The sequence below is a fragment of the Littorina saxatilis genome, linkage group LG7 (assembly GCF_037325665.1).
Source record: "Littorina saxatilis isolate snail1 linkage group LG7, US_GU_Lsax_2.0, whole genome shotgun sequence".
NCBI classification, from domain to species: domain Eukaryota; kingdom Metazoa; phylum Mollusca; class Gastropoda; order Littorinimorpha; family Littorinidae; genus Littorina; species Littorina saxatilis.
This window is the reverse complement of record NC_090251.1, coordinates 37545413-37572912: the sequence shown is the minus strand read 5'-3', so window position 1 is coordinate 37572912 and position 27500 is coordinate 37545413. Positions and strand designations below refer to the sequence as shown.

At 44.0% G+C, this 27500-nt stretch overlaps 1 protein-coding gene across 1 annotated transcript; it reads right to left on the bottom strand.

Annotated features, from left to right (window-relative positions):
- Nucleotides 1-15059: 15059 nt before the first annotated feature.
- On the bottom strand, nucleotides 15060-26340 carry LOC138971375 (arylsulfatase B-like). The gene is made up of 9 exons (XM_070344107.1): nucleotides 26214-26340; nucleotides 25631-25732; nucleotides 24890-24953; nucleotides 24232-24329; nucleotides 23344-23483; nucleotides 22015-22073; nucleotides 21672-21783; nucleotides 17227-17369; nucleotides 15060-15737 (listed from the first exon to the last, which is right to left on the bottom strand). The coding sequence occupies exons 2-9, from the start codon at nucleotides 25730-25732 to the stop codon at nucleotides 15565-15567; spliced, it is 891 nt and encodes a 296-aa protein (XP_070200208.1). The 5' UTR covers nucleotides 26214-26340; the 3' UTR covers nucleotides 15060-15564.
- Between the last annotated feature and the right edge of the window lie 1160 nt (nucleotides 26341-27500).

Below are 27500 nucleotides of genomic sequence, written 5' to 3'. Positions count from 1 at the left end.
CGACTAGTGTCTGTGTGTCTGTGTGTGTGTGTGTGTGTGTATCTGTCTGTGCGCGATGCACGGCCAAAGTTCTCGATGGATCTGCTTCAAATTTGGTGGGCATATTCAAGTAGACCCGGGACACGACACAACCTGGTCGATATTTCAACACGTGCTCTCAGCGCGCAGCGCGGAACCGATTTTGGTTCCACCTCAGCTATTTTGGTTCCACCTCAGCTTACCCGGGCCCCCATACCGACACACCATAGCCGCTACACCACATCACAACGCCAAAGTTCTCGGTGGATCTTTTTCAAATTTGGACACCGTATTCAGCTACACCCCGGACACAATATCATCGATGAGATATTTCAACACGTGCTCTCAGCGCGCAGCGCTGAACTCATTTTCGTTTTTGGGTTCATTTCACCATTATAAGTAACTCTTCCTTATCTTCTCCAGTGTTTGGCGTTTATCTCCCTTCCTTCGTGTGGCTTTCCCGTTCAGTTGTAAGTTACTACACTGCGCTGTCCACTGCGCTGAGCGTCTTCGGATATTCCCGGCGTTCTGTTACTGTTACCTATTTTTAGAAGGTCAACGCAGTGTACAGAACGTAAATTGGACCCGTAAATTATCCTCACTGTAAAAGTGCAAAGGTCGAATCAATTTATAGCCACGCGAAAAATACACTGTCATCTATCTCTCTATAGATACGGCTTCTCTGTGTTTGTGTGTGTGTGTGTGTAAGTGTGTGTGTCTCTATGTAAGCAACACCTGTGCATTCTTCAGTTCTGTTTGTGATGTGGTCTGGCGGCTTTTGTGTAATTTTATGTCGTCAATGAATGTCGTGTTCTGTCACGTGCATGTCATGTCACACTCAGCACGAGTAATTCACTGCAGTTGCTGGCCCGTAGAGTGCGTTCTTTCACAAGCAAACATGCTGATTACATAGCGACTGCTTTAACGCACCTCGAGCTTACATAGCCAAGTCAGTGCTCAAATAGCGATTTTCTCCCGAATTCCTGAGGGTAAAGGGGGACAATCACATTTTCGTTGTGTCTTAAACACACGACACAGCTCCCTCTGCTCTTGGCGTGGGTCCAGAAAGGGGGCTAGCTGCCCTTGGTGGCGTTCCCACTCGCCCTGCAGGAGTCCTCGTGTTTCTCGGGAGAGAAGTGAAAGTCGCTAGAGGGGTGAGCTTCAGCTCACTCTTTGTCTAGGGACGCTTTTGTTACCCTGCTTTTATCCTGCCTTTTTAACCCTGAGCTGTTTGGCTTGTTTTTTCTTGGTGACCGTACCGTACCTTGTAAGTGATGAGCCAAGTTGCTAAACACAAACTGCCAAACACCACCTTTGCTGATAGGCGGGAAACGTTCATCTGGGTAGATAACTACCTTCCAACGGACACCACTGCTCTGAGGGAGCAAGATTGGTCCCTTAATATGGACCAAACAGCAAGCGGTTCTGACCGCGCCCCAGATATTCCCATGGAATCACTGAATGAGACTGACCGGGCCAGCCGGACTGGTCAGTCCCCAAAATCCAAACAGCTTAATAAAGCAATCACCAATGAGAAAACCAGCATATCTTCTCCTTTCAAGAGAAAGAGATTGCGGGAGGACGACCCTGAGGGGGGGCAGAGCTCTCCGGAATCTCTTCTCTTCCGGGATAGCCCCCCACGCTCTCAGATTACTGATCATTTTGAGGAAGACTTCACCGAAGTCAATCGTAAAAAGCCCAAAAAGAAAAAGAAGCAAAAGGTCCTCTGCGAGGGTCCCCCTCTTCAGGGAAACACAGGTATTTCCCATGCAACATCTGCCCGGGGGGTCGACACCTCCCAACCCCTAACTGAATCACAAGAAAACCAGACAACTCAACAGCCACTACCACCTGCCAATACACACACACACACAAAACAAAGACCCCGAAGAAAACTTCTTTACCAACCCAAGCAACCTCCTCCCTCCTTCTTAGAGTTCCCCGTGGTGGTGCAGGACCTGAAGGAGGGCCCTGCAACATTGCAGGGACTCGGCCTCAGGAGGAAAAAAACTTTTGACCTTGCCATCGGCGAGGTCAAAGAAATACGCATGCTGGCAGCTGGGAGCGTCCTGGTAGGGTGCTCCTCAGCATCACAACAAAACAAGCTATTGAGGCTGGACTCGATCGGCGGCATCAAAGTGAAATGCCACCGTCCGGAGGTAACAACCGAAGGTGTCATTAAACGCATACCCACAATACATTCAGGAACAGACCTGTCTGAGATGGCAGTGGGCGTGCGCGTCCGGATGGAGGATGGGAGTCTTGTAGAAAAGGGCCCCTCCTCGGTTCGATCTTTTCGCCGTCTTCTCCTTAGGGATGGGAAACCGTCTCAGGCGGTCCGTGTCACGTTTACAACGGCAATTCTTCCAGACAGCGTCGTTCTGGAGAGTGAGGTGTACGGCGTCGAACCCTACACTCCTCCAGTGCGGCGCTGTACGAAGTGCCAGAGACTATCGCACCTAAAACAACAATGCAAATCAAAAGTGCAGATCTGCCCCCGATGTGGCTCCAAGGGCCACGACGGAGCGACGTGCACCAAGGCCAAACATTGCGTAAACTGCAAGGGCGAGCATTCCGCCGCTTATCTTGGATGCCCGGAAATGAGACTGAGGCTGCAGGCCAATAAGATCAGGTCGGCAGCATACATACCATATTCTGAGGCCCTGGATCGGGCGCGGCGCGAGCTCGCCAAACAACAAAATAAAACAGCGACTGCCCCAGCGGAAATGAGGGACTCCTTCTGGCGTCCCCCTCCGCAACCGATCCGGCGGACCTCAACCCCCCGGTCCGGGTACTCTTTGGCTGTCCAGAGACCCCCCCTGGGTGGGCAAGTAAATAAAATACATGAAATCAAAAACAAAATGACCGAACATGACAATACACTCCTTCCAGTTCATGCGGACAGTTCTGCTGCAACCGCGAAGCACCAAACAACTTCGCAAAATCCAAATCCTGGCCCCCAGGCGCCCTGTAAGTCTCAGACGGCTCGGGCAGAGGCGCCGCTTCATGGGACCCCCGGGTTAAAGGCCTCCCTCCTACGCAAAGCCCAGAACAGGAAGGAGGACTCGAAAGAAGAGCAGCTCTTCGAGAGGTTGATGGGGAGAATGGAGGAGGGATTGGCCCAGAGATTCAGAGAATACAAACTTAAAACTGAACAGGAAATAAAGCAGCAGATGAGGGAGGAGCAGGAGAAGGCAGAGCTTGAGCTAGCCGACGCTGCACTGGATAAGCTAAAAACAGGAGAGCAATATGCAAATTTAAATGAACAACAAAGAGGCCTTCAAGGTTTCATCGAGCAGTGCCTCGGCTTCATGGTTAAGGCCAGACAGATGCAGAGTCCTCTCGACCTGATCGACTCCCTCTCAGCTACATACACACAACTCTCCAACACCAAGGTTGAACGCTTCATTCCGGGCGGCGCCACTCTGGCGCTGGGCGCCCTTGCTGGTGCCAAGCAGTTGTCCGTGACGGATATGAAAGCTGTCAAAACCACTTTTTAACCTATTTTAAATCTGCCCTTTAACTTACCTTCTTTGTGCGTGTTAAAATGGCTGAACAAGGTGAAAGCGGTCACGGATTTATCATATTACAGTGGAACTGTCGCTCTATCAACTCTAACTTCTCTCAGCTATATAATTATATATCAAATCACTCTGCTGACATCTTAGTTATCCAGTCAGTCAAGAGAAAACGCTCCCTACTGCCTTCTATAGATGGTTTTGACTTCCCTCCCATAGTAGAGCAAAAGGGCTCAGGGCAACTCATTCAAACAGCTATTTACCTAAAGTCTTCCTTAAATTACAAACCCTTTGCACCTCTCATCCCTAGCTCAGAAAATCTCAGTACATGTGCTGTTGAAATCGAAATAAAAGGATCCAAAAACCTCAACATAGTTAACATATATTACCCCCACGGGTGTAATAAAAAAGGAACTACCGACTGGCTAAAATCCCTGGATCATGGCAGGGCACACTGGTGCGTGATGGGTGATTTTAATAATCACCACCCTCTGTGGGACTCTGCTAACCCTAGATACAAACATGCCAATAGCAACCTTGCTGACGTCATTTTGGAAACTGACTTTTGTATACTAAACGATGGCTCGGCAACCAGACTTCCAGACAGAGCTGACCATTCCCCGTCAGCAATCGATCTCTCCCTTTGCTCAAATGCCATAGTCACTGACATCGACTGGAACGTTTTCCCGGACGCCCTCGGCTCCGATCACTTACCCATTGTTCTTACCTTCCGCCACTTCGCCCCTAATCGCAATAACTCGGAGGTCAGAAAAAAGTACAATTACAAACAGGCAAATTGGGACAGCTTCCGTGCGGAGCTCGAGGGTGTCAGGGAGGAAACTCTCCTTACGGATGACATCGAAGCCTCTTACAATAACATACGTCAATGTATACTCACTGCTGCCAATAATCACATTCCGCTTAAATCAGTAAATCCTAACTGTAAGGCCAAAAGGAATGAGTGGTGGAATGCAGACTGTGATGAAGCCTTGGCAAACAAGCGATATCACATTAGGACATATCTCAGGCACTGCTCAGACGCTAACTTCACGAATATGAAGTCAGCTGAAATACAATTTAACCAGATCACCGCTGAGGCTAAACTTCAAAACTGGGAAAACTTTGTCCACAAAGAAACTAAAGATTACAAAGACTGTGGCAAAATCTGGAAGAAAATCCGCAGATTTAAATGTAGATACAGAACTAAAGAAAAGCCACTACTATCGGGTGATAAAATGACCACAACTGACTCTGAAAAGGCAAACCTATTAGCAGATACCTTTGCCAAAAATAGTCAATCAAAATCCCTAGATACTGAACGACTCAATTATAGGTTAGATCAGGAGAAGGGTTTCACATACCCCCCAGATGACAACCAGTTGCCTATAAACTGCATGTTTAAGGCAAAAGAAGTCCAAAACGCCATCTCTTCTGTGAAAGACCCAAAAAAATCCACAGGTTTAGACCCAATATCATATCACATGATAAAACATCTACCACCTAACTTTGTTAAGTTGCTCACTCAGTTTTTCAACCTATGCTGGTTAAAGGATACTATCCCCGCAGCGTGGTCAGACTCACAAGTAGTAGCAGTATTGAAGAGCGGAAAACCGGGCAATCTACCTGGCAGTTACCGCCCCATATCACTAACCCCCCACCTCAGCAAGATCTTTGAGCGTGTGGTGAACCAGAGGCTGGAGTTCCACCTCAATAAACACAATATCATTCCTACATGCCAGGCAGGTTTTAGGCAAGGTCGTTCGTGTGCGGACCACATTGTGCACGTCACTGAAAAAATCAAAAAGACCTTGGCACATAGTAATAATTCTCTTCTTGGAACCTTCTTTGATATTAAATCTGCGTACGACAGCGTCTGGCATGCTCGTCTACTCCTAAAACTCGGCAGAATCGGTGTCTCTGGCCACATGTACCAATTCATCAAAAACTTCATCAGCAATCGCAAGATGTCTGTCCGAGTGGGCTCTTCGGTGTCCGAAACCCATGCGCTGGACATGGGGGTTCCCCAGGGCAGTATCATCGCGCCAAACTTATTCAGCATCATGCTCTATGACATTACTTCTGTTAAGGTTAACGGTGCCAGTGTACTTCTGTATGCGGACGACCTCGCCTTAATAGACACTAATAGACCACGCCATAACAGAGTTACCAACACTGTTGACTTATCTTCTTACCAAACTAAAATCGACAACCTCTGTCAATATATGTACACCAACGGCTTCCAGCTAGCCTCAAATAAAACAGTCTTTCTTGTTGTCTCCCGTAGACAACTGTACAGGAACTGCAGTATAAAGATAGGTTGTGATATTATCAAACCGAGCTCAGAAGTTAAGTTCCTCGGCGTTATCATCGATACCCGACTTAACTGGACCAGTCATATCGAACATCTGATCAATAAGGCCAACAAGGATCTTTATATCATACGCTACCTGGCGTCCCAATCCTGGGCCAGAGGACGTAAGTGTGTCACAGAGGTAGTGCGGGCATTAATTCGCTCCCGCCTCCTTTACGGGTGCGAAGCTTATTTCGCGACGCGCCCGGCGCTCATGAAAAAACTGGCTATTATAGAGTGCAGGGCGCTCAAAATAGCTCTGGGACTCTCCCAACAAGCGAGTAAGAGTCGAGTCTACAGCGAGTGTGGGTGGCTGCCCCTTGTGGATGAGATAAAACTCCGTTCAGCTCAGTATGCTGTCAGAGCCCACGCGGTAGAGAACTCTGCCTGCGAGGTCCTGACTGACTTTTTTCCTCAGCACCAAAATTATGAGGCCAACACCAAACATAGCACTCAACTCTTGGCCAAAACGCTACCCTTATCCGACACAGTAAACCGCATTCTAGCCGATAGCGGGGTGAAGGTCAGTGAGCTGGCCAGGGTCCCCCCGCCCTCCTACCCGCCTTGGCTTGAGGAAACCCCTACTATCATATACGACAGTGAAGATAATACTACCAAAAAAGATAACCCCGTCTACCTAGCTACTGTTACAAAAGAAACCCTAAACTACAAATTCTCGGAGCATTTAAAAGTCTTTACTGACGGATCCAAATTTGCAGACGGCAGCGTTGGCTGCGCCTTTGTGATCCCAGATCTCAAAATCTCAAGGAAATATACTCTTAATAAAGACATCTCCATATTCTCAGCCGAGCTATTTGCCTTGCTCATGGCATGCACTTTTATAAATGACCTCCCAGTCACACCGCGTGCGGTAGTTTTCTGCTCTGACTCGCGCTCTTCATTACAAGCTCTGCATCGAAACACATCAAATCGGGCAGAGCTACAAAGAGAAATCCTCTTTATATGTCACCAGTTAATCTCATCCGGCACATCCGTATCATTTCTCTGGGTCCCCTCTCACGTAGGGGTCCGGGGAAATGAACTGGCGGATGTCGCTGCCAAAGAAGCGGCAGAATCTAGCCCAGCTAACACTAACATCGGCTACTCAGTAACCGAGTTCTACAGTAAAATCCGTAAACTCATTCGAAGTCAGTACGTAACATCTCTGTCCTATCAACCCATTGATATGAACGATCTACACCCCGATCTCCCAACAAACCTCCTCACTATCTTCAGACGCCTCCGTGCCGGCGGCTGCCGCTTCCATATCTTCAACAAGTCCTGCCATTGTGGAGAACCCTATTCATTTCAACACATTTTCGCTCCATGCGCTACAAATAGAATTACCTTTAAAACCTTATATGACCATATGCAGCTCCATGGTCTGAGTCCCCAGGATTATCTGCGCAGTAGTAGTTCTCTAGGCTGGTCACACAGCTTGCTGCTGTGCCGACTGGTCAGGGACTCGGACATGGGGCTGTGGGTATAACTAAGCCCAGATTATCACATCAGCGTGTTTCAGTTTGAGGTCGAGTGGCTCCCGCCATCCCTCCTGATTCCAGCGACTACCTTCTAGACAACATATCCTCACCCAAGGCCCACTAGTCGCCAAACTGTACATATTGTTTTTATTACCACGGCCTTCGTGGCTTACATCTTAATCCTTTTATTTGTAAAAAGTTTTGAGATTTATTGTTCGTGTTCCTCTTACTTGCTCATCTATTTGGTTTTATTGGTGATCCTAAAAGGTTCCACTTTTTAATTCGATTTGAAATAAAAAAAAAAATAATATTACAAGCCCGTTATTCAAGATATAGAATACAGACTTATAATTCTTACCAAGAAACATCTTAACTACTTTTCATTTTAACAAATTCCACAGAGCATTATCAACTCAACCCAACCCCCTGCCCTCCTCTCCTTATTTTTTGTTTCTTTCTTTCCTCTTTTTGAAAGCGGACAAACACTCAAGTCCTTAATGGCTCAAAACCGTAGGACTTTTAATATTAATTTTAACGTAATTTTATGTACTGGCCTTCCTTTGAGAAGCCATAACTTGCTCAGTCCTGTTTGAGTGGAGTTCGCCTCCAAAGGTGATTAACACGGTTACATTCGTCGACAAGGATGGGACTCGACATGGTCAGGAATGGCATTATGGCCACTGAATCATTTTCGTGCTGTTCCCATTCCACGAATCTGGGAGGGACCTAAGCTTGGCGGGTCCATAGTTCGGACCCGGCGAAGCCGGCGTACGGCTCTAAGTACTTCTTCCCGGCGAAGCCGGCTACCCGGCGAAGCGGGTATTCATTCTAGTGATTAAATACACGTGTAATAAATATTTCATACACGTGTAAGAAATGATTAAATACACGTGTGATTAATATTTCATGCACGTGTAAGAAATGTTTAAATACACGTGTAATTATTTATTACACGTGTATTTAATTATTTTTTACACGTGCATGAAATATTTATTTTGTAACTTCTGTCTTTTCAGAATGTTTCTTCTCCGTTCATCCCGGAGAAAGCGATTTTTTTTATGTATCGTAAGAATGCGTCCCATGTTCCTCGAGAGACAAGTTCAAGGGCGCGCAATATCCCCCTAACGAGCTAGGCAGGGAAAAGATTGGGTGAAATTTTTAAAGAAAACATATGATTATTTGACATTTTACATTCAACTACATTCAGGGGCAGCATGCAGCCACATAAATGAAGACAGTGTCAAGTAATACGCAGAATATAGGCTACGCTAATTGCAGACATCATGTAACTTCCACGCATACGACATTTTTGTGTGAAGCGCGTCAACAGTAGCTCTCGCATTTTGAAGATATTGTTTTTAATACTCGTCATTAAGGTGGCTTACTTCAGTTTTTAACTAATAAATGAATGTAGATTCTAGACCTAAAATCAAAATAACGATTTTACAAACTTCATTTTTCGAAAAAAAGTTGGACCCATTTGGCGACATTTTTTGAAAACGACCCATATATCAACTCTGCTTCCCCGTCGCGATTTAACCTTCGTGGTTGAAAACGACGTTAAACACCAAATAAAGAAAGAAAGAAACTCTGCTTCCGCGTGCGGGCGACATAAAAGTGTGTAGCGCCTGCGGTGGACACAACTATAGGCGTTCCACGATCCAGGGCGTGAACGTGCAGCAGGCTGGGATAATCTGCAGTGCCGTCGTCCACGCCCTGGATCGTGGAACGCCTAGTGAACCACGGACTGAATAACTTATGATCTGTACTGAGACAAAGGCGAGGTCGAGGCCATGTTATAGTACACAGGCGCACGAGTACGAGCGTTATTATGAGTCCCTAGCTATGAACGCTTTGTTGTTGTTGTTGTTGTTGTTGTTGTTGTTGTTGTTGTTGTTGTTGTTGTTGTTTATTTATTTATATGGGAGATTTATATAGCGCTTGACATTCTCTAAGCGCTTTACATATTAATTTCTGCCGGCCAGTAAATCTCAAGCCATTACGGCGAATATTTACTTTTCACGGCTTATCATTCCAAGTCACACGGGTATTTGGTGGACATTTTTTATCTATGCCTGTACATTTTTGCCAGGAAAGACCCTTTTGTCAATCGTGGGATCTTTAACGTGCACACCCCAATGTTGTTGTTGTTGTTGTTGTCTTTTGTTGAGCGACGCTGATTAAAGCAAAAGTTGGATGTGTTCAAAACTACACAACTTCAGCTGAACCCAACCCAGTTGGAAAACCGTTCTTAAAGTGTGACTAGCACAACAAATATGGTGCAGGAAAGACGAGAGTTCTTGAAACAGCTGACGTGGTTGTGACACGAGACTGTGTGTCATTTTACAGCTTGACCTTGCTACATGTTCGTGTTGTGACAGGGGAGGCTACCGCTCCTTTCACAGCAGACTCTGCACCCGAGTTGTTGGCCTTTAAGTCAACACCTCTGGATTGTGGAATTCTGTTTGTGATGGGGTCTGGTGGTTTCCGATTGTCTGTATGTTCATGGAAACCTTCGGGTTTGCATAACAGTTTTTATAGGGCTAAGAAATTAGCCCTAACATTTTCAATCCTGTTTGATTGCACTTCGCCTCCCGAGGTAATCGTAGTGTAACGGCACTCGGTTACATCTGGCGCTTGCGAGCAGGGATGGGACTCGGCATGATATGTTCAGGTAATGGCATAATATGACCACTGAACATTTTCGTGCTGTTCCCATTCTGCGAACTTGGGATGGACAGTGGTCCCCCGGTTCGGAACTTCGGGACGAAGTTCATTCAAACGGGGGCGATTGTGACAGGGGAGGCTACCGCTCCTTTCACAGCAGACTCTGCACCCGAGTTGTTGGCCTTGTGGAATTCTGTTTGTGATGGGGTCTGGTGGTTTCCGATTGTCTGTATGTTCGTGGAAACCTTCGGGTTTGCATAACAGTTTTTATAGGGCTAAGAAATTAGCCCTAACATTTTCAATCCTGTTTGATTGCACTTCGCCTCCCGAGGTGATCGTAGTGTTACGGCACTCGGTTACAGTGTAAAGTCATGTTAATGCATGAGTTACAACGAGAGACGGCAAATGTGTGTGTGTGTGTGTGTGTGTGTGTGTGTGGTATGACTGTGTGTATGTGTGTGTGTGGTATGCCTGTGTGTGTGTGTGTGTGTGTGTGTGTGTGTGTGAGTGTGTGTGTGTGTGTGTGTGTGTGAATGTGTGTGTGAATGTGTGTCTGTGTCTGTGTGTCTGTCTGTTTGCGTGTATGTGTGTGTGTGTCTGTGTGTGTGTGTGTGTGTGTGTGTGTGTGTGTGTGTGTGTGTGTGTGTGTGTGTGTGTGTGTGTGCGCTGCAGGTACAGGTGACAAGTCATATTGCGTATATAAAACAATCTGTCATCGTATGTATGCAGATGCAAGTTCAGTGTCTTGTGCCTCTCCAGCTGAGCTATGGCTTATCTTTGTGCCGGTTTATCGAAACCGCCCTGTGAACTTTGATTGCAAGCTATGCATTATTATTTGCAAGTGGCTGCTTAAAGGTACTGAACTTGTCAAATCCAGGTGCACGGAGCCCCTGGGGCTTTTAGTCATACCTCAGGCAGCTATCCGTTAGAAGAACTACCAAGTTTCATTGACTTGCACCCAAAGAGTCAAGAACTGCGATTGTTTTACGAATTAATTTCGTACTTGGACCCGGCTGGTCTTGACCTATTTTTGGATCTAAATTTAGATCAGGTAGATCACCACATCATGCACAAAAAGACACGTCACTAGCAAACTATGTCAGACGTCATCATGAGTTTGTGTAAAACAAAATGGAGGCCGGAATCACTCAGTTGAATCATAGATGTGTATTGGATATCTATGGTTGAATCGAACTCCGACCAAATACCACGTAATAACTAGGGTAATTTATGCACTCGCGTGACCAAGAAACTGTTGAGCTTCACATATGTCGTCGTTGGGTAGTTTTGGGTTTGTTTTACTACCATAGGAGGATTGTTGAACTGTAAATGCACTCAGCTGCAACAAAAACGCAAAACGAAGGCTGTGAGCTGCACTGTGCCTTTAACCCACCACTAAAACCTGAAGCAACTTAACTGTTATCTTTAACTTGCGCAGACAGAGGCAATCTCTTGCAAATCTTTATATCTCGTCGCCGCAGAACTAGGCCAACCTGCAGCAAGCCTTTTTTACATTTAGTCAAGTTATGACTAAATGTTTTAACATCGAGGGGGGAATCGAGACGAGGGTCGTGGTGTATGTGCGTGTGTCTGTGTGTGTGTGTGTGTGTGTGTGTGTGTGTGTGTGTGTGTGTGTGTGTGTGTAGAGCGATTCAGACTAAACTACTGGACCGATCTTTATGAAATTTGACATGAGAGTTCCTGGGTATGAAATCCCCGAACGTTTTTTTCATTTTTTTGATAAATGTCTTTGATGACGTCATATCCGGCTTTTCGTGAAAGTTGAGGCGGCACTGTCACGCCCTTCGACGAAGCCCGGACTTCGGTATTGCATTTCAGCTTGGTGGCTTAAAACTTAATTCATGACTTTGGTCATTAAAAATCTGAAAATTGTAAAAAAAAATTAAAAAATTATAAAACGATCCAAATTTACGTTTATCTTATTCTCCATCATTTGCTGATTCCAAAAACATATAAATATGTTATATTCGGATTAACAACAAGCTCTGAAAATTAAATATATAAAAAATATTATCAAAATTTTTTTTCGAAATCAATTTAAAAACACTTTCATCTTATTCCTGATTCCAAAAACATAATAGATATGATATGTTTGGATTAAAAACACGCTCAGAAAGTTAAAACGAAGAGAGGTACAGAAAAGCGTGCTATCCTTCTCAGCGCAACGAATACCCCGCTCTTCTTGTCAATTCCACGGGCACTGCCTTTGCCACGGGCGGTGGAGTGACGATGCTACGAGTATACGGTCTTGCTGCGTTGCGTTGCGTTCAGTTTCATTCTGTGAGTTCGACAGCTACTTGACTAAATGTTGTATTTTCGCCTTACGCGACTTGTTATGACTTGACACTGTTCCCATTGACACACCAAGTTACTTTAGACAAGCGCTTAGAACTGTACCAGAGACTATAGAGTATATGTATACTCTATAGTCTCTGACTGTACCCACGGAATACGCGCTATATAAGCTTCATATTGATTGATTGATTATACGGGCTAATGTCGGGGCTATGATAAGGAAGCTTCGGTCACAACACACGGTACACCTAATGTTTGACATTTTCTGTAAAGTTCTACATAGAGCAGCTGTGTCGACGATTAACAATAATTTGTTCATGGCGAGAGTAAGCTCATGCATTACGTTTGTACCGTACACACACACACATATATATTTACACACACACACACGCACGCACGCGAGCACGCGAGCACGCACGCACGCACGAGCGCAAAAACGTGTTTGGTCAAGGGAGATAATTTGAAGCCATTTTTTTTTAAACAGAAGAGTTGCATAGTGTTGTCCTCAAAAAATAGAAATAAATAAGGAATAATGGTCTCTGCACACGCTGTCTACATACGTTTTCTTGATTACATGGCTTTAAAGTGAAAATCTTCTCAGAATTTTTCACAAATAAAAATCAAGGGAGGCAATTAATATGATACAAAGAAGGAAACTGTACATATTCAATGAAGTATATATCTCTAAAAAGTGGTTATATATTCCCATGGGGTTCGATATTGGAAAAACAAAGAAATGTCTTTCTTCAATTCTCTGTCAATAAACTACTTACTAAAATCCTCAAGTAGCATTTCTGACAAGTTCTTTCAAGTTCTATCTTCCGTTCCGGCTCCGTCACTCAGTAAGCAGTGTCTCTCAGCAGAATACACTCTTTATTATTGCCTGAGCTCTCTCTCTCTCTCTCTCTCTCTCTCTCTCTCTCTCTCTCTCTCTCTCTCTCTCTCTCTCTCTCTGTCTTTGTCCCTCTCTCTTCTCTCTCTTTTCTCTCTACCTCTCTTTCTCTCTCTCTGTCTGTCTCTATCTGACTGTCTGTCTGTCTGTCTCTCCTCTCTCTCTGTCTGTCTCTCTCCCCCGCCGCCCCCGCCTCCCCCCTCCCCGTCTCTCTTTCTCTGCACGCACCTGCTTTAGCAAAGCAGTTCAAGTTTTGAATTGTGTGCACTCACATCAGTGGTGAAGACGAGCAGCATGTTGTCTATACCAGTGTCCTCCAGGGCCTGTGTCACGTTAGCGAACGCCTCGTCCAGTGCTGACACCATGCCTGGCATCGTGCACGTGCAACACGTGTACACATAGATAAACACACACACACACACACGTGCACGCGCGCGCTCACACACACACACACATGCCCTCACGCACGCACGCACGCACGCATACATACACACACACGCAAACACACACACTTACACACACACTTACACCAGGGATGTTGCTACAAATTCATACCTATAGGACAAATGTCCTGAGTTCTTCAGCATCAATAGGACATTTGACCGCTTTCAGAAAGTGTAATAGGACATTATGAATTTGCGCCAAACAGCTTATAACACATTCCATGGAATTGTTCCAAAGTCATGCGCCCACACGCACACACACACACACACACGCGCGCGCGCGCGCGCTGTAGAACACACACATAATATAGTAAATACATCAACACAGTGTGCGTATAATGTTGTATTTGTTTAGTTTCAAAGAAACCACAAAAAAGAAACCAACAGGGACACCTTCAGAGCTCTTACTTTGATTACAAACTGCATGATTTGGATAAAAGTTGAAAAACAAAATGGTCGGTTTGATCTAATGCTGATCTTTTGCAGGCTTTAGTTTTTTTTTCCAGCGGCATAATTCAGTGCTTCGTCTCGTATCGAAAACAAAAGCAGACGACAAATTTAGTCAGTTGGAGTTGTCTCCCGTACTCCTGTAGCATGCACTGATCTAAAAATAATACACTATTTTTAGATCAGTGCGCTGCACCGAGACGGTTATACCCAAACGGTGCATACCACAAACGGTTCTGGAATTCCCGACAAAAGAAAAGATCCGCACGCGGCACTGGCAACTTCAGTGTCAGCTGAACACGAGAGCGTTCGGTGTTTTAGAAGATTTGTATCTTGAAATGAAAATTAACGATTATCGCGCTGTCCGAAGGAATGGAGTCGAGTACATATCGGACAATGACCACGCTCAGGCTAAAACGATAGGACATCTGACCGACATGCGGCAATGTGAATCGGACATTTGGGGATTTTCATCGTTATATATGTCCGATGTCCGACGCCTAACGACATCCCTGTTACACACACACACACACACACACACACACACACACACACACACACACAGACGCTCTCTTTACTGCGAACGCACGCACAAAAACATATGGAACTCTAATAGGAGAAAAAAACATTTGTTTTGCAACTTCGATCACGTTTAGTGTTTTTGTCGAATAAAGAACTGGTATGGATTTCAGCTTGTGTGTGTTTAATATGTGAGTGTAGCGCTGTTCGTGGCTGTACGCGGCGTTTTTGCTGCGACACTTAGTTTCTGGGAGTGTTTTAAAGCCAGTCTTACCCAAGATCGTGTTACACGCAAATACACGCACACACACACACACACACACACACACACACACACACACACACACACACACACACACACACACACACACACACACCATATCCAGTGAAAAAGATATTTGTGCGAATTCTTTTTTCTTTCTTTATCGTGCAATATATTTTTTAATGTTCCACGTGAAGCGTATTACAGGCCAATACAATTGTCATAATCAACAACACTTGAAGATCGTATCGGGAAGGATTTTAGGTATCTTGAACTATTGATATTATTTAGCGCTATTCCCCAACCTCTCTGTTCTATCTCAGACCAGAGCTGAGTCCTACTCTTCTATCCCCAGGCCTAAAAGCTGAAAGGCCAGTTATCGCGATGTTCCTTTTTCATTCTTCACCTATTCTAACCGTGTTCCCCACCGTCTCCTGCCCCCGCGCCACACAAATTAGCTCTTCTGAAATCAGTCCTCCCGGATCCATCCCCTTCTTTCAAGTCCTCCGCACAAACCGACTAGTGACCCTTAAATTTACCTTCATCAGCCCCCCTCCCTATTCTATCAATGAACCAACCTTCTTTCCCACTCCCACTCCCCCTCCCAACCCCCCTCTCCACCCAACAATAATGAACTCCTCTCTCGAGTCCTCAGCACCAGCCAGGCGACCAGTTACCCCCGAAGTTCTTGGGGTTGGATTTTGGGTCGGAGGGAGGGTTCTGTGCCGGCACCAACGACTTCATCCAGTATTCCAAGCGTTGCTTCAGGCGCTGTAGGTTCTCTGGGTCTTTCTCAGAAAGGTCGTTGTGCTCCGTGGGGTCCTCTGAAACAAATACAGTTTGCTTGATAAAAATGTCATGTTACTTTGGCATAACAGTATCTTGGTCGTGGTGCTCTGTGGGGTCCTCTGATATAAATACTGTTTGTTGGAAAAAAATATGTTACTTTGGCATAACATTATCTTCGTCGTGGTGCTCTGTGGGGTCCGCTGATATAAATACAGTTTGCTTGATAAAAAAAAATGTCATGTTACTTTGGCATAAAAGTATCTTGGTCGTGGTTCTCTGGGCATGTGGGTTCCTCTGATATAAATACAAGTTTGCTTGATAAAAAATGGTTATGTTACTTTGGCATAAAATCTCTTGTTCGTGGTGCTCTGTGGGTTCCTCTGATATAAATACAATGTGCTTGATAAAAAATGGTTATGTTACTTTGGCATAAAATCTCTTGTTCGTGGTGCTCCGTGGGTTCCTCTGATATAAATACAATGTGCTTGATAAAAAAAATGGTTATGTTAGTTTGGCATTACATCTCTTGTTCGTGGTGCTCTGTGGGGTCCTCTGATATAAATACTGTTTGCTTGATAAAAAATGTCAAGTTAATTTGGCATAACAATACATGTATCTTGGTCGTGGTGCTCTGTGGGGTCCTCTGATATAAATACTGTTTGTTGGAAAAAAATGTCATGTTACTTTGGCATAACAGTATCTTGGTCGTGGTGCTCTGTGGGGTCCGCTGATATAAATACAGTTTGCTTGATAAAATAATGTCATGTTACTTTGGCATAAAAGTATCTTGGTCGTGGTGCTTTGTGCATGTGGGTTCCTCTGATATAAATACAGTTTGCTGGATAAAAAATTGTAATGTTACTTTGGCATAAAATCTCTTGTTCGTGGTGCTCTGTGGGGTCCTCTGATATAAATACTGTTTGCTTGATAAAATATGTCATGTTACTTTGGCATAAAATCTCTTGCTCGTGGTGCTCTGTGGGGTCCTCTGGGAAAAAAAGTCATGTCACTTTGGTATATACGTATCTTGGTCTTTCTCAAAACGGTCCTGGTGCCCTGTGGGGTCCTCTGAAATAAATACAGTTTGCTGAATTAAAAAAAATGTCATGTTACTTTGGCATAAAAGTCTCTTGTTTTTTTACTAGACGGGTCCGGATGCTCTGTAGGGTCTTCTGAAATAAAAGTCTCTGGTTCTGTCTTTGTCATGTCCCGGTGCACTACGGTGTCATTAGAAAAATTAGAGTAAACTTGATAAAAACATGTCATGTTACTTTGGTATACCAGATATACTATCAATGTCTTTTTGATCTTTCTGGAACATGTCGCGGTTCAATTTGGGGGCATCTGAAATAAATAAAGTATACGTACTTGATAAAAAAAAAAGTCATGGTATACAAGTTATGCTACACAAGTTCCTGTGTCTTTCTGAGGCATGTCGTGGTGCTCTGTGGTGTAAATACAGTTTGGTTCAGAAAAAGTTATGTTTTGCGCCGATTTTGTAAGAAAAAGCTATGCATGTCTCACCTTTGACGTTGAAAAGCATGTATTCGGGTATCTTGGTATCGTCAGCGATCGGTAAGTCAGGTGTGCTGCCGTCAAGCTTGGGTGGAGGATACCAGCCATTATAGTCACCTGCCCCTCCCTTGATCAGCTTGAAATCCCCGTACCTGTTCATAGATAATAAATGCAATTGAAATCCCCTTGTAGGACATCTTAAAGGTCAAAAGATAAACTGTGTGTGTCCACGCACGCACGCACGCACACACGCACCCACCGTGCGGCACGCACACACACACACACACACGCACGCACGCACGCACACACGCACGCGCACACACACACACACACACACACACACACACACACACACACACACACACACACACGAAATACCCAGCACTGACGGCACAGCCCTTGCACTGTAAACGATTACATTCATAATGTCAAATCTGGCCATGCGTTTTTCCTTCTTTTTTGTTTACACGAAATAAGACCACAGCCATTCACTGGGACACATACCAGAAATCAACTTCTTGACTGCTCCCAATGCATTATTTTTAATGAATTTACAGATTTGGAGATTGCCCCCAGATTAAGAACAGAAATCGATCCATTTATCCAACAAGAACAAAATGTCTAGTCTACTCTACACAAAAAGTAACCAGGGTGTTGATTTTTGGTAGGTGTCTCGGCAGGTAGAGGGATAACCTTATCGCGTGTAAAACGCGAAGCCAAGTATGAGATGGTGAGCCAACTGTTTTCACGGGAAGGACTGTTCCATTTAATGGAAGGGCGCTGGTTCTGAGACTGAGGACCCTTAGTTCTCGAGATAGGTGTGACCACATGACGTCATTTATACTTTCGTCATCGAAGATATTCAATCAGTGTCATTTCTCAGTTCTGTGTTCTGCGGTCGTTTTGACTGACTTGACAAGTTGAGAAAACCAATGACACTTCATTTTTGCGAAGCAACTGAATATGAAAAGAAAAGAAAGCGTGCAGAAGTATGTTTGGGTCCTGCAAGATTTTATGACCAACGATTTCTCCCTTGGAAGAAAATGAAGAGGTCTGCTTTGAAGGTAGGGAGATTTTACAGCGCACACGGTGGTAAATTGCAAGTCGTATTGGACAAGAATGTTGTTATTCTTCTTTCTTCGAAGTACCATAGATTTGTTCTTGGACATATTTTCGAGCTGTGCATTGTTATATTATGGAAAAATACGTTTGAACACAAATTCGCAAAGAAATTTGGATCATTTGCTCCGGAACTGCAACGGAAAACAAAAAATTCTGGCTCAATATGCGGCAACATGCTGGTAGTGTCATATTTTTTAAATGGGTGTGGAAGAACTGCTCATAATTAACATAGCATTCCGGCCCTGTTCTTTTTTTCGTCACACCCAAAACCGTTATTTGTTTTGGGCGACGCAGCATCAATTAACACTTTCTACCCCACCAGTATGTTGACCAAGTTTTTTTTATAGCCGAGACCAGCTGTGCTGCAGCAGGTCAGTCAGAATTGTAGTAACTGTGTGGTAGATGGACGTTACAGGAAGCGACTAAAGCTAACAGTCTGAGTGGATATATCCGTACCTGGTCAGATGGAGCCATATGAGTGGGTACGGATATAGCCGTACCTAGGAGACAATGAGTTAACGCTTAGAGTAGGGGAAGGGCCCCTAATATGGACCACTTTTTGTTTATTGCTGATAACTAGCTTGTTTTCTTGCGAAGAAGTTTCATTTTGTGGTTGGTAGTCCTTCTCTCTTAGTTTAACAGTTAGGCCTAATTAGAGTGAAATAGCTTTGATAGACCTTCAGCAAAAATTAAATACAGAAAAAATCACAAATGGTCCATATTAGGAGCCTGGGCGCTCAATATGGACCAGTGAAGCGGCCTTCACGAATCACTGTAAAAAGCCCCCTATACTTCAAAATAACATGATACAACTTAGTGTGCAAGTCAGACTTATTCAAATATGCTTTAGATTGAGCTGTTTCGGGTTGATGAGAGCATTATTTGAAGCACACCAGGAAACTGAAGAAGCTTATCAAAAACAGAGTGAAAATAAGTGAAATTATCAACTTCCACAAAAAAAAAAGACTATTTGTTATATTTTTTTGAAATCTCGAGGGCTAGTTATAGGTTATTTTCAGCAAGCTTCTTAATGAATTAATTAAAATTGCCTTTAGTTTTTATTTTCTTCGATTTGTTGAAGGTGGTCCATATTAGGGGACTCACACATACTTTGAGGTTTTGCTATTATTTTTTGTTTGCAGTAGAAACTCGGGGTACACACTGTTAAAATGTAACAAATACTGTCTTAGCTATCATATATAGTCATTTTTACATTTAGTCAAGTTTTGACTAAATGTTTTAACGTAGAGGGGGGAATCGAGACGAGGGTCGTGGTGTATGTGCGTGTGTGTGTGTGTGTGTCTGTCTGTCTGTGTGTGTGTGTAGAGCGATTCAGACTAAACTACTGGACCGATCTTTATGAAATTTGACATGAGAGTTCCTGGGTATGAAATCCCCGAACATTTTTTTCATTTTTTTGATAAATGTCTTTGATGACGTCATATCCGGCTTTTCGTGAAAGTTGAGGCGGCACTGTCACGCCCTCATTTTTCAACCAAATTGGTTGAAATTTTGGTCGGGTAATGTTCGACGAAGCCCGGACTTCGGTATTGCATTTCAGCGTGGTGGCTTAAAAATTAATTAATGACTTTGGTCATTAAAAATCTGAAAATTGTAAATAAAATATGTTTTTTATAAAACGATCCAAATTTACGTTTATCTTATTCTCCATCATTTGCTGATTCCAAAAACATATAAATATGTTATATTCGGATTAAAAACAAGCTCTGAAAATTAAATATATAAAAATTATTATCAAAATTAAATTTCCCAAATCAATTTAAAAACACTTTCATCTTATTCCTTGTCGGTTCCTGATTCCAAAAACATATAGATATGATATGTTTGGATTAAAAACACGCTCAGAAAGTTAAAACGAAGAGAGGTACAGAAAAGCGTGCTATCCTTCCCAGCGCAACTACTACCCCGCTCTTCTTGTCAATTTCACTGCCTATGCCGTGAGCGGTGGACTGACGATGCTACGAGTATACGGTCTTGCTGCGTTGCATTGCGTTCAGTTTCATTCTGTGAGTTCGACAGCTACTTGACTAAATGTTGTATTTTCGCCTTACGCGACTTGTTACATTTAGTCAAGTTTTGACTAAATGTTTTAACGTAGAGGGGAGAATCGAGACGAGGGTCGTGGTGTATGTGTGTCTGTGTGTCGGTGTGTCTGTGTGTCTGTGTGTCTGTGTGTGTGTGTGTGTGCGCGTGTGTGTGTGTGTGTGTGTGTGTGTGTCTGTCTGTGTGTGTGTGTGTGTGTGTGTAGAGCGATTCAGACCAAACTACTGGACCGATCTTTATGAAATTTGACGTGAGAGTTCCTGGGAATGATATCCCCGGACGTTTTTTTCTTTTTTTCGATAAGTATCTTTGATGACGTCATATCCGGCTTTTTGTAAAAGTTGAGGCGGCACTGTCACACCCTCATTTTTCAATCAAATTGATTGACATTTTGGCCCAGCAATCTTCGACGAAGGCCGGACATCAGTATTGCATTTCAGCTTGGTGGCTTAAAAATTAATTAATGACTTTGGTCATTAAAAATCTGAAAATTGTAAAACAAAAAAAATTGTTTTTAAAACAATCCAAATTTACGTTTATCTTATTCTTCATCATTTTCTGATTCCAAAAACATATAAATATGTTATATTTGGATTAACAACAAGCTCTGAAAATTAAAAATACAAAAATAATTATTAAAATTAAATTTCCGAAATCGATTTAAAAACAATTTCATCTTATTCCTTGTGGGTTCCTGATTCCAAAAACATATAGATGTGATATGTTTAGATTAAAAACACGCTCAGAAAGTTAAAAAGAATAGAGATAAAGAAAAGCGTGCTATCCTTCTCAGCGCAACTACTACCCCGCTCTTCTTGTCAATTTCACTGCCATTGCATCGAGCGGTGGATTGACGATGCTACGAGTATACGCTCTTGCTGTAAAAATGCAGTGAGTTCAGTTTCATTCCGTTAGTTCGACAGCTTGACTAAATGTTGTAATTTCGCCTTACGCGACTTGTTTGTGTTATGAAAGCTTTGGCTGTGGACAGAAACGAGTCCGTTTTAGGCGGCAAATCTAGAGTGAACGCTGCCAAAAGTGAAAAAAAAGCGAAAAAGCCTAACGGTTTTGAGGTTTGTGTTTCTGCAACTGTTTTGACATGTGCAACTTATCCAGAGAGGGTGAATAAAGCGAATGAAATTGTTTTGAGCGCTCTAGCGCCGTTAGTTTGTCAGAACAGGAGGTGGTCCATATCAGGAGCCGGTCCATATTAGGAGCCTTTCCCCTACGTGTAATGTCTCATGGCAGAAAAAGAGCGCGCGTCTCACCTGATAGCCGATATGTTGTTCACTTCGTCAATGTTGTAGACAAACTCTGTTCGCCTGGAGGCCGCTCCGCCGGTGATGGTCTGTAGCTGACTGACGCCATCAATGCCCCCTTCTGACGTCACATAAATAATGACGTCAGAACGACATGTGTACCATTTTGTTAGTGCTTTTAGGGTGAGTACGGTCATTGAAAACTCTGCAGTTTGCTTCATAACGATGACATATAGCCCTCATTTGAATATTTAGATGAATAGGCAATGCTAGAAATAACTCTTTTGTGTTTCTTTGTGAGAGAGGTTCTTTTTTCAAAACTTACTAAATGCAAAAAGGAAAACAAACATACCTTCCTTAATATCGGCTAACTCCAGAATGGTAGGAAACCAGTCGACAGCATGGATCATCCTGCCGGCACAAAACATTTTTTATTTTAAATCACGGAAAGAAATAGAACTGGGGGAGAATGTTGTCCAGCTCTTTACAATGTTGTTATTGACATTTTTGCATTTGATCTTTTGACGTGACAAATTTAAAGGTGTACTATGCAAGGGGCCATTTATAAAATTAAAAAAAGTGTTCGGGCGAAATGGACATTCGCTGTGCATCGCTGTGCTTCGCTACTCCTTTAATGCAGCCGAGTCAAAGGCAAATCATACTTGTTCGAGTCAAAATAGCGGGACCTATTGTTTCGTTGGAAACGGGATATTGTTTATATTGCTAACCGGACCTATATCTGTGTTTTGAAATATATACAAAATGCCTTTTTCTCTCTCGCTTTAATGAGGTTTGTCTTCAGACGAGTGCAGACATGTTCTCCTGCGCATTCTTTCCGCACATGCTCGCCACTGTGCTCTCGCTACAGCAAAAAAGTAACGGATTGCCTTCACAGCCGCTTAACAGCTTTTTTTTACTCATTCGTTCGTATCATTCAACAAGATCAAATACACCTGCAAAAGAAATGCCCCTGCTTTATTATGTGATAATTCGCTCATACAGACCTTTCTCAAGTGGTTCACAGTAAAAAATATTTCACAGTGGTACCTGTGATAAAAGGACACCTTGGGGGCCAGCCAAAAGTGTCCTTACATTACAGGTGGCCTTTCACGACAGGTATATTTTGGTCAAGGTAACGATAGAGAAAGGGACCACAAAAGCTGTACTTTTTGGGGAGGTGTCCCTCTCCTGGAACGACCTCATCTCGCAAGTACCACCGCACCGCGGTTCAATGCTATGCTAATTAAATACTTTGGTCCCCAGTTATTGTGACTATTTGGGACACGAGGTGTTCATACGCTGAGAATCCGCGGTTCAACAAAACTGCGAGAACGGCCTTAACTGGCATATAAGGCCATACTTGTCATCTTCATGTAATTTATACGTAGGTGTATCTGAGTGTGCATGAGTTGCTAATGCGAAAGAATGTGTATGAGTGCGCCTTGAGTCGCCTTATGGTGAGATATGTGCGCGTTGTAAATTCTCGTATTATTATGATTATCATAAATTATGAATGAAATGACACGGGAATTAATGCTTTAATTGGGTGCGAAATATGTCGCAATAGTGTTTTGGCCTAGTTTATATACCCACTCGTTGTTGGTGTATCCAGTCTTGGCCTAGTTTATATACCCACTCGTTGTTGGTGTATCCAGTCTTGGCCTAGTTTATATATACCCACTCGTTGTTGGTGTATCCAGTCTTGGAGAGGAGGTTCTTGCTGTAGACAAAGGCTGACGCCCGGGTCCCTCCCTGCCAGGTGGTGGTCTTGGCTCCACGTAGCGGCCAGTTGTTGGCTCCCTTATAGGTAGGTCCTCCATTCTGTTACAGTAATCGGCAAACGATTAATACACTATAGGAACAAGAAACTGCAGGTGAGAAGAACAAGAACAACAAGATACAGAAACACTACTAGTTTAAGAATCACTGTTTGCTAAGAAGAGGCGAGATGTCTGTTTCTTGGGTTAATAACCGAAAAGAAGGGGAAAGAAAGGCTAGAACGAGGAACGTATTAGCAAACAAACAAACTGAGCGATTAAGAATGGTTTTCATCCTTGAGTTCTCTCTCTAAAAAATGGTTATATATCCTCGTGGGGTTCGATATTGGAAAAACAAAGAAATGTCTGTCTTCCACTCTCTGTCAATAAACTGCCAAATAAAATCTTCAAGCAACATTACTGTCAAGTTCTCTCTTCCCTTCACTGTCAGTAAGCTGTCTCTCAGCAGAATACACTCTTTATCATTGCCTGCACACACACACACACACACACACACACACACACACACACACACACACACACACACACACACACACACACACATATACACACACACATACACACACACACAAACACACACACACACACACACACACAACCACACACACACTCTCTCTCCAACTCTCTCTCGGTCTTTCGGCCCCTCTCTCTCTCTCTCTCTCTCTCTCTCTCTCTCTCTCTCTCTCTCTCTCTCTCTCTCTCTCTCTCTCTCTCTCTCACCCCGTCTCTCTTTCTCTGCACGCATCCGCTTTAGCAAAGCAGTTCAAGTATTGAATTTTCTTTGCACTTACATCAGTGGTGAAGATGAGCAGCATGTTCTTGTCTATACCAGTGTCCTCCAGGGCCTGTGTCACGTTAGCGAACGCCTCGTCCAGTGCTGACACCATGCCTGGCATCGTGCACGTGAAACACGTAGAGAAATACATAAATACACACACACACACCCGCACGGTGTGTGTGTGGGTGTGTGTGTGTGTGTGTGTGCACGTTCAGTGCACGCGCGTGCACGCACGCACCACAACCACCAACACCAACACCAACACCAACTACACATCGTTTTCAAGATCAGAATAATTAACACCCTCAATCTGGTCAGTAGCTTATTTGCATTACTCACGTTTGCTCCATTCAGTGTGACCAGCCTATACTATACCCTTTCTTAGAAGACTCTCGACCGTAAATTATCAAGATAGTACACATTTACAGGACTGAAAGTTTTGGAAAATTGAAAAATTATCAAAACAAAAATAAAAAAACCGTCGAGGGACTAGGCCGAGGGGTAGGGGAGAAGGGGCTGTTGGTCCCTGGCAGGGTCAAAGGGCAGCGCCCGTTTGGGGTCAAAAGGGGGGAAACTCCCAGAAAATGAGAGCGTATCCAGAAACTTGAGGAAAATTGGGAATTCTAGATTTCGGACGAAAACTGTCACCTATATCTCCTTATTTAGCTTACCGCAGTAAATCCTACGATCCTTTGTCTGGATGTGAGAGTACATGTTCTCGAACCTTTTAGGAACCTGCAACGAAAGTAGCACCAGAATACTTTATTTAGTACATTCACTGTCAGTTTTTCAGACTTAAGTCTTGTTTTACCACAGAGAGGGAGAGAGGGGGAATTAACTGAAACAGACACACACACACACACACACACACCACACATACACACACACACACACACACACACACACACACACACACACACACTGGGGGCGGGGATATAGCTCAGTTGGTAGTGCGCTGGATTTGTATTCAGTTGGCCGCTGTCAGCGTGAGTTCGATCCCAGGTTCGGCGGAAATTTATTTCACAGAGTCAACTTTGTGTGCAGACTCTCTTCGGTGTCCGAACCACCCCCCCCTCCCCCCCCCCCCCCCCCCCCCCCCCGTGTACACTACATTGGGTGTGCACGTTAAAGATCCCACGATTGACAAAAGGGTCTTTCCTGGCAAAATTGCTTAGGCACAGTTAATAATTGTCTACCTATACCCGTGTGGCTTGGAATAAAAGGCCGTGAAAGGTAAATATGCGCCGAGATGGCTGCAATCTACTGGCCTTATATAAAATTCCATCTCACACGGCATTATTGCAGAGCGCCTAGAACTGTACCCACGGAATATGCGCGATATAAGCCTCATTGATTGATTGATTGATTGATAACAGGAGGCAGGCAGACAGAATGACAAACAAACAGTTAACCTCGAGCGGAGCATGAACGGACTGAAAGGGCAGGTAGAGGAAGAGCGGGGTGCTCTGGTCATGTGACCTGATGATCTCCTCCGCTCGGTCGGCCAGTAGCATCTGTGGAAAGAAGTCCATGCACATTCTTATCCGTCTGTGATGTGTTCTGATAAATCGTAGCACACACAGCACGGACTGACATACTCACAGAGACATACCGGCGCACGCACACAGGCTAACACGTTGGCAAGCACTTACACTCACGCGCACGCACATTCCCTTCCACTCACCTACCCCCCCCTCATACACATACACACGGGCAGACAGGTAGCCATACACACAGATACACATGCACACGCACGCACTCAGACACACACACCTTTACACACCAACATGCACACACACAACCATACACACTCTCTCTCACACAGACACACACACACATACACTCTCTCTCTCACTCACACACACACACACACACACACACACACACACACACACACACGCGGTACTCACACACACACACACACACACACACACTTACACACACACAAACACACACACTGACACACACACGCGCGTTCATACATGTATAACTTACAGCAGAATATACTCTGTCTCCATCGTGATAAATCGAAGTGTTGAATCGAAAATCGAACCCGGTCCCGCCCGCATCTGTAAGTACAGATAAGAAGAAGATAAATAAACATGGAAAATAGCCCGTCTGATGATATTCTTGACGTGGTTATAAAATCGAAACGCAACAACAACAAAAGTTTACCTCTCATGTGTGTATAATAGTCCTCGGCCCCGTTGTAGTAGCCAAAGAACGTGTCAAAGCCTCTGTAGGTAGGTGTGTATTTCCAGTTGCAAAAACCTAGATGCCACCTGACAGAGATAAGAATTATGCTTAGGCCCACTTGTATGCGCATATGGACACAACTTTTCAAATCCAATATTACACGAATACAGTTCTACACACAATTAATTACCACATCCCCATTGGCCTCACACTGAAAAGCAAACTACAGCTCTCCATTCTGCACGCCATTTATACGAATTCTGCTCATTAAAACTAGGTACATTTCAGATCTGATAAACAAGGGGAAGTAAGCTCTCTAAATGCATATATTACATGTGCAATAGAGTAAGTGAGAATTATGCGGAACCAATCTCCTAGCACCTAAGAGAATTACAAGCATTGAAATAAACAAGCAACTTTCATCCTCAAAATCCAAATCACGAGAACATTGTGAACCTCACACTTACTTTTCTGCTGCTTGCTCCTACACCGCCCCGCCCCCCCCCTCCCCCCAGCCTCTTCCTCGACGTCCATGACCGTATAAATGACCTTGTAAACCATAGATGTGTGCAGACTTTTACATAGCATCAGAGCATCCTCTCACTTGGACACACACTAAAAATCAACAGCCAGGCAGCTTTCGGTGCACAGTGGGACATTTCTGCAGAGTTAGTCCTTCAGATTGACATAGGTGTCAATTACGAAATTTCTAAAGCAAACGCACGCACGCACGCACGTACGTACGTACGCACGCACGCACGCACGCACGCACGCACGCACGCACGCACGCACACACGCACACACACACACACACACACACACACACACACACACACACACACACATGAATCCGTCTGCAGGCTGGATGCTCTCAACTATAAAAGCCTACACAGATCTATGGTGATGTACAGGTTGGTCTACACGATATAGACGGTTTACGTTTCGCAAAGAACAAGACAGAAGAAGTAAGTGAGTGATACTCACTTTCCAACCATGTGTGTTTGGTAGCCCGCCGATTTGAGCACTTGTGGCAGAAAAGTGATGTTTGCAGGTACATACTTCGGTAAGCTTGGACTTATTACCCAA